Genomic DNA, 15291 nt, shown 5'->3' with positions numbered 1-15291 from the left:
TAAGGGCAATTTAGCATGGCCAATCCACCTAACCTGCACATCTTTGGACTGTGGGAGGAAACCGGAGCACCCGGAGGAAACCCACGCACACCCGGGGAGAACATGCAGACTCCGCACAGACAGTGACCCAGCCGGGAATCGAACCTTGGACCATGCTATGTTAATTCATGAAACATTGTGACTCGGCACTTCCTAACCCAATCCCCAGTCCTGCCCTTACAGCCACGTAATCTCCTGGGAGAGACAAGAAGCTAGACAATAAAACCAGAGCTAAAAAGAGAAGGTTCACTAGGTCAATCCTGGATATGGAGGGATTTTCTTATGAAGAGAGATTAGGTAGATTGGGCCTGTACTCATTGGATGGTAAAAAAATGAGAGGCGACTTTATTGAGTCATGTAGGATTCTCAGGGCTTGACATGGTCGATGCCGAGAGGTTGTTTTCCCTTGTGGGAGAGTCTTTAGACCAAAGGACATAATCTCAGAATAAGGGGTCACCCATTTAAGACAGAGACGAGGAGGAATTTCTTCTCTCAGAGGGTAATGAATCTGTGGAATTCCTTACCGCAGTGAGCTGTAGAGGCTGGATCGTTAAGTATGTTCAAGACTGAGATAGACAGATTTCTATTCAGTAAGGGAATCAAGAGTTATGGGGTTAAGGCAGGAAAGTGGAGTTGATGATTATATCAGATCAGCCATGGGCCAAATGGCTTACTTCTCCTATGTCTTCTGGTCTTATGGTAAAAGGGATAGAAATCTGAAAAATTCCTTTCTGACTCCCCTCGAGCAAACAAAACCAGCCCAGGAGATCACATTGGCCAAGCGTGCGTTAACTGTTAACCCACTCACATTCTATATGAATGATGGTTCGATAGAGGCGTACAGGTTTCTGAGGGCTTTAGATTGGGCAGACCAAGAATGGCAACTCCCATTAGCTGATGGTACAAGCACTAACGGACAGCAATATAAAGTTTTGGGCATCTAGAGAGACGGGGATGGATGTGAGGACTAATTTATTTATGAGGCAAGTCGTATTTGACGTGGAACCCCAGTTCTGAAGAAGTCATATTATGTTAACTTTGTTTCTCACGCTGTCCGTGTGGAGTTTGCACATTCTCCCCGTGTCTGCGTGGGTTTCGCCCCTACAACCCAAAAGATGTGCAGGGTAGGTGAATTGGCCACACCAAATTGCCCCTTATTTGGGAAAAATGATTTGGGTACTTTAAATTTAAAAAAAAACTTTGGTTCTCACTGCACAGATGCTGCCAGACCTGCTGAGCTTTTACAGCACATTTTTAAACATTTCCGAACTGCAGCATCCGTAGTATTTTGCTTTTATTATGTAACCTGGAACTCGCTGCTGTGAGGGTGGTGGAAGCAGAGACGAACAATGATTTCAACAGGAAATTGGATGGGCAATTGTGGGAATTAAATTTGCAGACCTGTGGATGTAGAGCGGAGGGCTGTGAGTGACTGGATTGATCTACAGAGCAAGCATAGACTTGATGGGCTGGAAGGCCTGCATCTGTGCTGCTTGACTGACTTGACAATGTGATCCCTTCTCCAGCTGCCAGTCTAAAGTGTTCAGAGAGCCAGCACCCTCCACACCAGCATGCAGCACATTGCAGAGCTTCAATTCTCTCTGAGGAAAGCACAACCACCTAACGTGTAGCCTATTCCTGCTTTTGCAGAGTTCAAATACATAGGCCCGGGTCCTCCCCAATCTGTCAATTGGCATGCAATCCAGTTTGGACTACAGCATGAATTAATCTTTGCAAATGGCTAATGCTGAAAACCGTGTTGTGACTGAAACCATCAATGGAATATTTCCTTTTCGACTAGAAAAAATAAATAAGAGCTGGGGGGAGAGGAAAAAGGAAACCGCAAATGGTGAAATCTGAAATAAAAACTGGAAATATTGCAAGTGGTCAGCAGGATATCTCGTTCTATTGAAGGGTTTACACCCAGAACATTAACCTGTCTGTTTTAAGATGTTGATCAACCTGCTGTGCATTTCTAGCATTTTCAGTTTATGTTTTGAAGAATGAAGGTATTTGGCTGGAGCCCATGTGTAATTGAGTCACACTGGGGATGTCGGTGCTCAGAGATTACTGAGAGTAGTGTCTCTCACTGCAACATTTTGTTCAAAAGGTGTCTTGTAATTTTCTATTCATGAGGTTCAGAAAGTCGATGGTTAAAGACATGTCTACACTGAAAGGGCAGAGAGATTTTCTTAGATAGAATAGAACAGATGACGGACTTGATACGAGAGAAGCTGGGATTGTTAGACTGAGAGCAGAGCAGGTAAAAGGGGAGTTTTATAGAGGTGTTCCAAATTATTAAATTCGGATTGAGTAGATAAGGGACTGAATTCTCTGCTTACCGCTTCCGACAGCAAGAACTATAATTTCGCAGAGACTAGCTTGTGATGGAACAATTTGTGCCTGCCGCCGATTCTGACGCCATGCTCTGGTCCCCGTTGGCGGCGTTAGTGATGTTTGCCCCCTGCGCCTGTGGGCCGAAGCAAAACTGTCATTTGTGTAGATTTAAATCTCATTAGCGGGTTGGACACTGCATGTTCCACCCCTCTGCAGTGGCAATCACGCTGACACGAATTGGTACCAATATTTACAAGCAGGACCAGGACACCATGGCTGTTCAGGGGGAGCGAGAGGCTAATAAAACACTCAAAATGTCTCACAAATTGTTGGGCTTGCTAGGGGCAGTACCTCACCCTGACCAAAGGACACCTGCACTATGGCCTTTGGGACCCTCCCTTCCAAACTGCCCCTCTCAGGACAGAGGCCTCATCTGTGACACCCACCCATCAGGATCACGAGCTGTCACCTCCTGGCGAGGCTGGCAGCACTGACTGCCCCTGCCACCTTCTACCAGGGGCTGTTCAGGAGGGCTAGCTTGAGACTGTCGTCCACCCCAGGGAAGAAGGTGTCCCTCCTCTTCTGATTGGCATCGAGCAGTGGGTCCACTTCAGACGCCAGAAATCAGGGGGGGGCATGTCTTCTCTGAGCCATCTTCAAGGCTGGAATGACTGTGGGGAGTGGAGGGCTTATAAGCGACTCCAGCTTCTCAGGCTCTTTAGCGCGAAGTCCAGCCCCAGCCGTTACGCCGCCCGCTGGGCTGGGAATTGCTTCCAATTCACGCCAGCAGACTGTTGTTTTGGTATGTCCTGAATCGCGAAACGAATTGCGCCCCCCCCCCCCCCCCCCACAGGAAGGCGAATCGCACGCTATTCGCATCTGGTAGGAACAGTTATCTCCCGAAGGGAGGATGCAGCCCAAGGGAAACCTGTGTTTAGCAGGAGGAGGTTCAGTAACCAGAGATCACAGATTTGACAATAATTTTTTAAAAACAGAGAGGGGATGAGGAGAAATTTATTTACTTCGCAAGCTACGATCTGAAAGATGCTGCTTGAAAGGGTGATGGAATCAGATTCATTATTAACTTTCAAAATGGAATTTTATACATATTAGGAAAATAAATGTTGCAAGGGTACGGGTAGTGTACATGGAGGTGCACTGAGAGCAGCGTGAAAGGAAATAAGCAAAATACTAGGAGAGAAACAGAGTTAACATTTTGAGTCCTTTGGCTCTTCATCAGAACTGGAGGGAGAATGTGTTAGAGCCATGGAATCTGCAACAGTTCGAGTCCCTCTTGCCTTTACTTTTCACCCCACCAGACTCCATATTCAAATGATCATCCTCCTCCATTTCCACATTCCAGCATGGTGTTGCCACAAAACACATCTCCTACCCGCCCCCCTCCCCACCATCATCATCCTGCAGGGACTGCTTTCTCCGTGACACCCTGGTCCACCCCCCCATTATACTCAACTCCCGATCACCTTCCCACGGCACCTTCCCTTGCAATCGCAGAAGGTGCAACACCTGCCCCTTTATCTACTCCCTCCTCACTCTTCAAGGCCCCAAACACTCCTTTCAGGTTAAGCAGTATTTTACTTGCACCTCCTCCAATTTGGTTTATTGTATTCGCTACTCCCAAATTGATCTCCACATTGGGGAGACTAAACACGGACTGGGTGACCGCTTTGTGGAACACCTTCACTCAGCCCGCAAGCATGACCCCAGTCTTCCTGTTGCTTTCCATTTTAACTCAACATCTTGCTGTCATGTCCACATATCCGTCCTCGGCCTGTTGCGATGCTCCAGTGAAGTCCGGCGTAAGCTGGGTGGACAGCATCTCAGCACCTTGTAGCCCTCTGGACTCAACATTGAATATGACGTCTTTCGATTTTGATCTTTCCATCTTAAACCCCCTTATCCCGTACATGTTTTGCCTCAGTGCAAATCCCCCTCCCGCACCAGGGGCCATCTTTATTTTGTTCTGAAAGTTGCTACTTTTTGTTGCAGTTTCTACAGCTTGACATATTCTCCCTCCCTTCAGTTCTGACAAAGAGTCTAATGGCCGATTCATTTTTTCCAATTAAGGGGCAATTTAGCGAGGCCAATCCACCTACCCTGCTCATCTTTGGGTTGTGGGGGCAAAACCCACGCAAACACGGGGAGAATGTGCAAACTCCACACGGTCAGTGACCCAGAGCCGGGATTGAACCTGGGACCTTGGCGCTGTGAGGCAGCAGTGCTAACCACTGCGCCACCATGCATGCTGCCCTCGAAATGTTAACTATGAAAGGAAATATCTGTTTCTTAAAGACGTTATTAAACCTTTATAAGCAGCACTTTATAAGCACAGCGTTGTGCAGAAACATTTCAACAGGGTACAGGGATTACAAAACCATTTGAAAAGTGATTCTTCAATCAAAACATTTTGTGAACCAGTACAGGGCCTCACAGTAGACTTGTCATAATATGCAGATGGTTATAATTTGCAGGAGGGGAGGCATGGTGGTGTAGCGGTTAGCATTGCTGCCTCACGGTGCCGAGGATGCTGGGTCGAACCTGGCCTCGGGTCATTGTCCGTGTGCTGTTTGTGCAGGGACATCCGCCTCTCCTCCGTTTCTTATTGGAATCGATTGTGTTCCACGTGGCGCCGGTGCTATCACTCAACAGTAGCAGAATCGGTCCAGGTGCGGCGCTAGTTTGCTGGCGTGGAACTCCACGAATCCTGCGCCGGCGTTAACACTTAGTCTCAGAAATGGAAAAACCAGCCCAATGTTTCAGGTCACTGTCCTTTAATCAGAACTGGAAACAGTTCGAGATGTAACAGCTTTTAGGTAAGTCCAGTGCGGGTTCATTTCCTATACGGCTGAGGCCTTCTCGACCTTGCCCCTCACCTGAGCTGTGGTGTTCCTCAGGTTAAATCACCACCAGTCAGCTCTTTCTCAGAAGGGGAGAACAGCCTATGGTCCTCGGGGACTAGACCAACATTCACAGCATATTTGATAAACGTTATTTAACATTACTATTTAACAAGACATTCAAAGATTGTCATTGAGTATTTTCAGGGGAAAATTTTCCCTGCTGCTCACTTCCTTATTCTTGACTGGAATTCCGCTAATGCAAATAAATATATGTGTTAGCTTCAATTATAAGGCCACAGTCTCTCGGACAAAGGAACGTTGATTCATTCATGGCACTTTCTCATATTTCCTTTCATCTTCATGCCAATCAAGATCTAGCATTGATTGCTTGCTCACACAATCATCCTAATGAAAATAATCTGTAGTCTTTTCTTTATCCAGATCTGCACACTGCAGCCAAGAGCTCGCTAGTGGAGCTTTGGCAGCTCCATTTACCGATTGTGACAACTCATGCTAGTGAGCTGGAACACTTTCCATTTGATGTCAATTGAAAATGCTGAATTACTGAAACATTTGGAAATGATCATCTCTGGTTTGAATTGAGCCCCATGCTTTGTTAATCTATAAATGGCATCAACAACAGCAACTTATGTTTAGATAGCATCTTTAAGGGAGTAAATGTCCCAAGATGCTTCACAGGAGTGTAATAAAGCAAGATGTGACACCAAACCACATTCGGAGATATTGGTGGGGGGGGAGAGAGGGGATGGCGAGGAAGGGGCGCGGGGTCCTGATAGCCAAAAGGTTGGACAAAGAGAGAGGTTTTAGAGAACATCTTAAAGGAGGATAAGAGAGAGAGAGAGGTGGAGAGGTTTACAAAGAGAATGCCAAAGCTTTGTGCCTTGTGTGGTGGAGCGATTGAAGTCAAGGTTTCAATAAATCAGAATTAGAGGCACATAGAGGGTTGTGAGTCTGGAGGAGATAACAGAAGTAGGGAGGTCGAAGCCAAGGGTGAACATTTTAAAATCAAGGCATTGCTTAGCCAAGAGACAGTTATGGCTAGCGAGTACTGGAGATGCTGGTGTACTTGGTGCGAGTTAGGACATGGGTAGCAGAGTTTCGGAAGATCTCAGGTTTGTGGAGGGTATGACAGGAGGACAGTGAGGACCGCATCGGGGTAAAGTCTGGAGGTAACAAAGGCATGAGTGAGGGTTTAAGTGTCCTGTGCAGAGTGACAGCAATCACATAGAAAGAATATGTCAATCTCAAGCACCATACAACACGAAACAGCTCCAGTCATCCATTTGTTTTTATTATTTGCACAGTGGGCTGTCTTTCCAGAACAATTTCTGAAATGGAATTCCAATAGCAGGTCTCTTCCTACCCTATTGGCTTTCCATTTGCAATGCGTTTGTTAGTCAGGAGCCTTGCGTGCTCAACTGAACAAACCAGTTTCACCAGAGTTGAAGCATTCAGAAGGATTAGTATCACCGAATATCAGTAGCAATTCCTTTTGGTTCCTTCGTGATCATTACTGTTCCTGCATTTTTGCTACTCACCAACTAGCTATTGATGGTTCGTAACCACTGAGAAAATCCCAGGCCTTTTCTGACCTCAGAGCTGAGCTTGGACACATTGTCAGGCCCTTTCAAAATGTGGTTGTCTGAGCTGACAATTATTTACTAGGTTTCCCTCCAGTACTGGATGCATTTCATCTCCATTCAAAACTGTCAGTTGGGTTTGTATTGGCCCTCGTTTGACAGGTTCTGCTCGTTTGCTGCCCCAGATTCCTCCACCCACAATTGTTATTATTAACCCTGTCGCTAATAATACTCCATTAGTTTAAGTAGATTGAAAATTGGATGAGCTTTCTTAGGCCTATAGGTTCCTCATGCTCGATTTTGATTGTCCATGCTAAATTGCCCCTTGGTGTCCAACGGTTAGACGGGGATAGGGTGGGTGGAGTGGGCCTGGGTGGGTACTCTTTCGGAGGTCGGTGCAGACCCGATGGGCCGACTGGCCTCCTTCTGCACTGCACGGATTCTGTGATTTGTGTCCAGTTCACTGAATATCCACAGGTGCAGAAGCAGGGAATGTTACTCCTGTGTATCCTGAAATTGCACCTTTGGAATTGTTGTTTGTGGTTGCTAAGTTGCCAGCAGAGTACAGTAGTTCCAGGACAGGTGAAACATTACTGAGCAACAGGATATGAACAACCTCACGGAAACCTGCACACGATACAATATGTCTTCCTGTTTCCTCAAAGCTCTTCTGCCTGCTTTTCAAAACAGGAGCAATTGGTGCTGCTTGTCTGTTTCTTACCCGGACAGAGCTTCACTTTCTTCTTGCTCAGAAAGGAACAGGAATTTCGACCAGCTGCTCATACTTGGCAGGAAGGACCCAGTTGAACGCTGATTGCACCTTCTTTTGGAGCGAGTTGGCCCATTTAGGAGAAATCAGGCCAGTTTTAGAAGGAGGGGAAATGTGTGACCATTTCCCAAGAGGCGTTGAACAGATCATAAGAAGAAGGATAGAGCAGGAGGTGAAAGTGCACCGCGTTAGCACAGGTCGGTGGTGCTCAGAAGATTCACCTTTGAACTGCCGCAGCTCAGATGGGAAGAGAATTTTCAGAGTTATGGACTGGTTTATTTTCTCGAGGTGCTTAAGTGTTTGTTCGTACATAAAAGTAGCTGTGCAAAAGTGTGCACCTGGGAACATCTTCGTGACCTGGGGTGAAATAAAACCCAGTAGAAAGGCCTCGCTGCTCAGCATCGGAAGAAGGTGCAAAAACTACAGCTCCAATCAGGAAGCCAATCATGACAAGGTAAACATTTGCAGATGGTTTAAAGTTCCAAATAAATTGGGGAAAAAAAATAAACGCCTGCATGTATATTTACTCGAGGATAAGGCTGCTTTTGCAGCCTGAGTTTTCCTTTAATTCGTTCACTGGCATTTGGCATCCCTCTTAATAGAGTTCACTGACTCAGAGAAGATGCCAGTGGGCCAGAGGGCACTGCTGCCTTTGTGGCAAAACAGAGCTCGTGCCAGCAGGAGCAAGCGATGTCAGATTGGCAGGGTGTGGGCAGTGAGATAACGGGGTGGATTCCCCATTGCCCGCCGCCCCGATCGGGATTCCCCAATCAGCTGGAGAATTGAGCGTCCTCCGAAACACGGTGCCAAACCCGTTGCGATGCTTCGATCCCTCGCCAACGCCCTCAGCGTGCTACACGCCCTGCACCAGCACGAGTATGCAAATCAGTGATGTGCATTCATTGCAATATAATAAATGGACTGGAAGTCCAATTTACTGACCCCCCACCGGGAAACCCACCGGGTGGGCCGTGGTGCAGCTTTGTCCAAGCGTGGCCTGGCGTGGTGGATCTCGAGGTGGGTAAAGGAGGCCAGTGCATAATTGAGGTGCCCCACAAAGCCAATCGGAAGGCCCCGCCCCCCACAACGCAAATCCAGTCCCTTGATAAGTCTGAACATCCTTCTCCCCAACACGTGAATAACGGGTCACCCCCCCCACAGCATGCACGTATGAGGATGGCCTGGCCACTCCCCCACCGACCCACCGAAAGCTCCATATCAGACCCCCTCCCATCAGACCCCCATATCAGACCCCTTAATCAGATGCGAAGTACACTTGAAAGGGCTTCAAATCCCTTAACAGCCTTCGAAATGCAAAACGCCTATTCTATTTCACCAGCCAACGATTGATAGTTTTATTATAGACGGGTGTTTGGTGGATTGTATTTCTATCGTCCCGTTCATGTTTGATTGCATCTCAAACCTGCTTTTATATTAACTACAATGTTTATAAACACTCTTGCTATGATTGACCTCACCACATCAAAAGTAGCTAAGTGCTTTCTGCTGTGGAAGTGAAACCACTTAGCTCAAGTGTACTTGGCTTTTGAGGAAGCGTCTGACACTTATACCAACTGCTGATTTAAACACTTTTGTCTGAGGCAGTAGATGTTAGGGAAGCGTAGCAAAAATAGGAAGGCAGATTATTATTTGAATAGGTGTAAATTGAGACAGGTGGATACTCAGCGAGAACTTGCTGTCCTTGTGCATCAGTCACTGAAAATAAGCGCAGAGGTAAAGCAGATGTAAAGAAGGCAAATGGCATGGTGGCCTTCATAACGAGAGGATTTGAGTATAGGAATAGAGATGATTTATGCAATAGTAAGGGCGTTGGTGAGGCCACACCTGGAGTATTGTGTGCTGTTTTAGTGTCCTTGTCTGAGGAAGGATGTTCTTGCTATGGAGGAATTGCAGCGGAGGTTTACCAGGCTGCGTCCTGGGATGGCGGGGCTGTCATATGAGGGAAGACTAAGTCAGTTCGGATTATATTCATTGGAGTTCAGAAGAGTGAGAGGGGATCTCATAAAAACATTCAAAATTCTAACAGGATTAGATCGGGTAGGTTCAGAAAGAATGTTCTCGATGGTAGGGGATACCAGAACTAGAGGTCATAGTTTGAGGATAAGGGGTAAACCTTTTAGGACTGAGGTGAGGAGAAATGTCTTCACCCAGAGAGTGGTGAACCTGTGGAAGTCACTACCACAAAAGGTAGTTGAGGCTAAAACGTTGCGTAATTTAAAGAGGGAATTAGATATAGCTCTTGGGGCTATAGGGATCAAAGGATATGAGGGGAAGGTAGGATCAGGGTATTGAACTTGATGATCAGCCATAATCATAATGAATGGTGGAGCAGGCTGGAAGGGCCGAATGGCCTCATCCTGCTTCTATTTTCTATGTTGTTATGTAAATGAAAATGCAGTGATCTTTCACTGTACTGCCCGGACTGCTCTTCAGCTTTCAGACGGGGTGACTGATGGGTGTGACTGATGGAGGGGCCGGAGGCATCAGTGGGGTAGGGGTCGGGTCATCATCATACGTGTGCACTGTGGGGGGTGGGTGACCCATTATCACCATAGTGGGGGGGTATGATGCCCCTCCTGGTCCGTGGGGGGGGGCGGGGGGGGGCAGGATTTGCATTGTGGGGAGGGGGGCCATGCCAGACAATGGGATTGGGTCGCCAGCTCAAAATGGTGGTCCAATACTGGAATGTCATCGGAATCCGGTGAGCTCTCCCCCGTGCACAAATTAGCATGGTAAAGGGGAGAGACACATCCTGGGCCCCACTCCTGGTGCCAGCGGAGACCAGTAGCGATTCTCTGATGGCGGGAGCAGAATTTGGAATCCTGGCCAATATATTTTCTGCAGAATAAAACCTACTGATTATTTGACATTCTGGAGCAAAGACTATGAAGACAGTTCTAAGAGCTTTAATCAATGTTTATATATTTTTTAATATTCTTCCAGTTGCTTGACATCCCAGAAGAGCTCATGGACAACCACGATTTAACTGTAGATTACATCCTTACACCTACTCAAGTGATCAGAACAGAGTGCAAACGCTCCAAACCTCAAGGAATTATATGGTCAAAGGTTTGCAATCTTTTTTTGTTTCAGTTGCTGAAAGGAAAAGTCCTATATTCTCGAAATTCTTCTTTCGCGCATTTCCTACTTTTAGGTTTTCCTTGAGACGCCTTCCATTCCCCATATACGTGTCCCTGTTCCAATCTAGCACTTTGTAAACAAGAGAACAGAAGCTCTCATATTCATTCCCCCGTCATATTTTCATGGCCCTTTCCAATGGGGAAGTGACTGACCCCCATCCTGCATCCTATGAAAGCACAGCTATGATCAGGAAATCATAGGGGAAAACATTGCATGTGACTCGGGGAACTGCAGCATTGCAACATAATTGAAATCCCCGTTGTGCACTTAGTTTTAATTCTATTTTGTGCAGTGAAAACCTCCTTATGATGTCCATAAGTCATCTAAATTGGGTTTTTGGTCAGGACCCTAATGTTGGGGGTTAAATGGGAGTCCAGACCTACATTTTGTGGGGAACAGTCACCAGGCAGTGATTTTTGCCTGATCTAGCCAATAAGCAGCCAGAGGATGTGTTTGTCATCCAATGATGACGGTGGGTGGGTCCTCAAAGCTTGAGGACCAACAGGAGGCCCTCCAGTATGGTAGGAGTTGCAGAGGTTCCATTGCGAGGTGTCCAGTCTTCTCAGCCTTTTTAAAAGTGGCCGTACCTCCGGGGCCACCCTGTGGAGGAGGCACTCCTCGTCAAGGTGACATGCAGCTGCAGTCAGGCAGGTGGGAAGGGCCTCCAAGTCTACCCTGAAGCACTGGCTCCCTGGCGTGCCAGCAAGATGCTGCCTCCAGGCAACAGGCCTCTTCTCCAGGCCCATAGGCTGACTGGAGGCCCATAGGCTGACTGGAAAATTCCAGGTGACCTCTGATAATTGCCTTTGATAACCATTAATGCACCTTAATTGGCTAGCTACGGTCTATAGGCAGGTAGGCCTTTTGACCCTAACTGGAACACCAGCCAGAGGCACATATTTGCACGCCCATTTCCATAGCCCCATATATTATGCCCTGGATATCTGGAGGTGAACTAAGGTAAAGCATTTTGGGCATTCTCGCACAACTTCTTAATCGTTGGCACGGTGGCACAGTGGTTAGCACTGCTGCCTCATTGTGCCAGGGACCCGGGTTCGATTCCGGTTTTGGGTGGCTGTGTGGAGTTTGCACGTTCTGTCCGTGTTTGCGTGGGTTTCCTCCGGGTGCTCCAGTTTCTTCCCACTGTCCAAAGATGTACAGGTTAGATGAATTGGCTATGCTAAATTGCCCCTTAATGTCCAGAGGTGTGTAGGTTAGGTGGGGGAGGGAACCTAGAGGGTACCTAGAGCACCTAGAGGGTGCTCTTTCGAAGGGTCGGTGGTGGATCTATGGGCTGATTGGCCTACTTCTTCACTGTAGGAATTCTTTGGATTTTGTAAAAATAAGTTTAGAGTACGCAATTCTTTTTTCCAATTAAGGAGCAATTTAGCATGGCCAATCCATCTACCCTACGCATCTTTTTTGGTTCGTGGGGGTGAAAGTCACGCAGACACGGGGAGAATGTGCAAACTCCACACAGATAGTGACCCAGGGCTGTGATCGAACCCGGGTCCTCGCCGCTGTGAGGAAGCAGTGCTAACCACTGCATCACCATGCCGCCCTGGATTCAATAGATTGACGTGTGGCCCTAGCATAATGCTACCCATTAATTGGCACCATGTTGAGCTGGCTGGTGTCAAAAATGGAAGTGCCTTCCGGTACCTTTGCGGAAGTTGGAATGAATACATGGCACAGCATCCGTGAAATAGAGAGCCCGATGCTGGCCCTGAGTGTGGGAAAGCCATCCTGTGCATTCTTTCAGTGAACAAGCAAATGTGTTCCTCTCCAAGCTTTAAAAAGGTAACGAATGTGGTGAACGCGACCAAACAATTGACTTGCCTCATCTGGACAAGACATTTTGAGCAGTTGCATTGACAGCTCCTCTTGTGGAACTTTGAAAAGAAAGTATTGAGCTTCATAAAGGGCAATTTTTAATTGTTTTGTGAGCCCCCCCCCCCCCCCCCCCCCCCACCCTATCCACAGCAGAAACAGACAATGGAAAACAGCAACGAAGGACGGGAGGAGAACTCTGCTCCACCACGGTCTCCCCAGGCCCATCTGACACAACTATCAAATGAGCTTGTGAATGGGAGCGCTGCATGTTCTGGCCAGAAGGTGTAGAAATGCTGTAGATCACAGGGTACCTGGTTGACAGGTTTCAGGTACAAATGCCATGCACTTTCGCTCATATCTATCAAGCAGTGAGCATCCTTATAAACGATCCTGAAAGAGGCGGCTGGAGGCAGTTCCTGAAATAGTCTGCACATTTCCTTTACAACATTGCGCAGGAAAGGCTTTTTATTTCATAGGGTCAGGAGGAGCAAGGGTTTTTTTTTGTTTGTTTCGTCGTCCCACAAAGGTACTGGAGGCTGTTGCTGGTTGACTCACTCCCTTTCCCTTTCACTGTTAACTTGCAGCTATGTTCTCCCATCGAGCAGCTAGATTTCCCGTGCCACCCCCAGTGTGGTGAGGTTCTGGTGAGCACTCATTGAACCAGGTCAACAGCTTGTCCTCGTGCTGATGAAGCCCAAGCCTGACCGCCTGATGCTGATCTTTGGCTGTTCCTCTGGCTTCTTGCCTGGTGTGGGCACAAATTAAAAATCACCTCCATTGTGTCTCAGACAAAAGCGCACCTTGCTCACGTTCAGCAGCCTTTAGCCACTCCTTCAGCTCTCTGTTTTCCCCTCTTCTGTTGCCCAGGTGGATTCGGAGATGATGGAAAGAATGCCAATCCTGAAAAGCCTTCGCTACAGGGAAAAGAAAGCGGGAAAGGACGTCACGCTGAGGGACGAGAGGCCCGCGGAGAAAAAAGAATTGCAGGGGTTGTCGCACTTCAGAAAGCCGCCATGGAAAGGTGGAAGCGCAACACAGATGAGGACGAATCCAACTGAAATGACCAAAAGTAGTGATGCCAGTGAAGAAGAAATAGAACCTGGGAGTAAAATGCAGCTTAATGCTTCAGTCAGAATGACTACAGTTTATATGGGCAACATACCTCACAGCCTGAGAGTGAGTGAATTGAAGAATATCTTGAGAGATCACAATGCACTTCCATTGCGTCTGAATTGGCAGGGTGCGCAGCACAGGGCTTTTCTTGATTACAAGGATGAGGTAACTGCAGAAGAAGCTGTAACTTCCCTCGCTGGGCTAAGCATAAGTGGGGGTGTGATTAGAGTTGAACTTGCCAAGAGCCAGAGAGGCAACAGATCTAGGAGTCAAACCACTGAAAACACGAGCAATCAACCACTCGTCTGATTGCAAACCGAAAAAGTCCGCATTAAACTTCACGTCTCTTAAAATGTTTTCCAGTGTATTGGTCACATTGAGATGTGTAAGATGCAATGGAGTCAAAGAACACACATGCGTTTCATGAACAGTCCTTGGAATTAAAACTGTTGCCGTGCCTGAGCATTCAAACGTCTATTCTGATGTGATGCGGATTCCCTGGATACTGTGGGATTCTCTCACAACACGTGGATGGAATTTTATGCCGGATGGGACCTTACGGTCCCGCCAAAGGCCATGGAATTTTGAACGGCTCAACGCATTTTGCGGGCGTCGTCCTTGTCGCAATGGGAATAAAATTCCGCCCCGTTTCCGACATAACATGACTGCCTCGATGGCTGTTCACTGCCGTAGGGTTCTGTGTTCCTGTCGGTAGCACACACCCCCGTCCACAGGTTTCCCGGCAGTGTGGGATGGTTTCAATAAGAAATCCCATTGACAGGCGGCAGGAGCAGAGAATCCCGTCGCCAGCGAACGGCGTGGCCAAATTTTCACTCCTCGCTGAGCAGTGGCAGCGGGGCGGACTTGCAACGGAGAACCCCGCCCCATATAAAACACCGCAACTGACTTTCTTTGTATTTCCTAATCGGCTTTACGGAAAACGTCACGTGGTCATTCATGGCTCTGTGCTCACAAGTTCGATTGGCACACATGTGAACATAAAAACATCAATTTACTTTTTGTTCTGGATAATTCTTGTGTTAAGTTCTCTCCCCTTCAGATTATTAACTTAATTAATTCCACAATGTCTATGTTTTTTGCCAGGAGAGTTCGTGGAATCCAGCGGCTTCACTGTTAACGGTAGAAACGGTAGGGGCTGGTTTAGCACACTGGGCTAAATCGCTGGCTTTTAAAGCAGACCAAGGCAGGCCAGCAGCACGGTTCAATTCCCGTACCAGCCTCCCCGAACAGGCGCCGGAATGTGGCGACTAGGGGCTTTTCACAGTAACTTCATTTGAAGCCTACTTGTGACAATAAGCGATTTTCATTTCATTTTCATTTCAATTCAATAAATCTTGTAATTTAGCATCACAAGACAATTGCCAGTTATGAGAGGAGGGTTAGGCCAATTGTGAGCCACTACAATGCCACACACCCTCTTGAATGAGCCATCAGCAGACAACAAGTGGCAACCAGTCACTGGACGATCACTCGGGTGACTATTTCTGACATGCGTTCCAGCTCCTTTCCCGAAATGATGTCTTGCACTGGATTCAGGCTCAGATGGAATTGCAGA

At 47.3% G+C, this 15291-nt stretch overlaps 1 protein-coding gene across 5 annotated transcripts in view; it reads left to right on the top strand.

The window, feature by feature from the left end:
• The window catches only part of mthfsd (methenyltetrahydrofolate synthetase domain containing), a 70180-nt gene extending 55445 nt beyond the window's left edge, over nucleotides 1-14735 (top strand). For 4 of the 5 annotated variants that reach the window (XM_072517881.1, XM_072517880.1, XM_072517878.1 and 1 more), the window contains 2 exons: nucleotides 10572-10697; nucleotides 13470-14735. In XM_072517881.1, the coding sequence (XP_072373982.1) occupies nucleotides 10572-10697; nucleotides 13470-14024 (681 nt within the window). In that variant the 3' untranslated portion in view covers nucleotides 14025-14735. Of the gene's footprint in view, nucleotides 1-7697; nucleotides 8062-10571; nucleotides 10698-13469 lie in introns of those variants that run through there. The other variant, XM_072517882.1, reaches the window with a different exon arrangement.
• The last annotated feature ends 556 nt before the right edge of the window (nucleotides 14736-15291 follow it).

The sequence above is a fragment of the Scyliorhinus torazame genome, chromosome 10 (genome assembly GCF_047496885.1).
Source record: "Scyliorhinus torazame isolate Kashiwa2021f chromosome 10, sScyTor2.1, whole genome shotgun sequence".
Taxonomy (NCBI): domain Eukaryota; kingdom Metazoa; phylum Chordata; class Chondrichthyes; order Carcharhiniformes; family Scyliorhinidae; genus Scyliorhinus; species Scyliorhinus torazame.
This window is presented reverse-complemented; position numbering and strand designations above follow the sequence as displayed.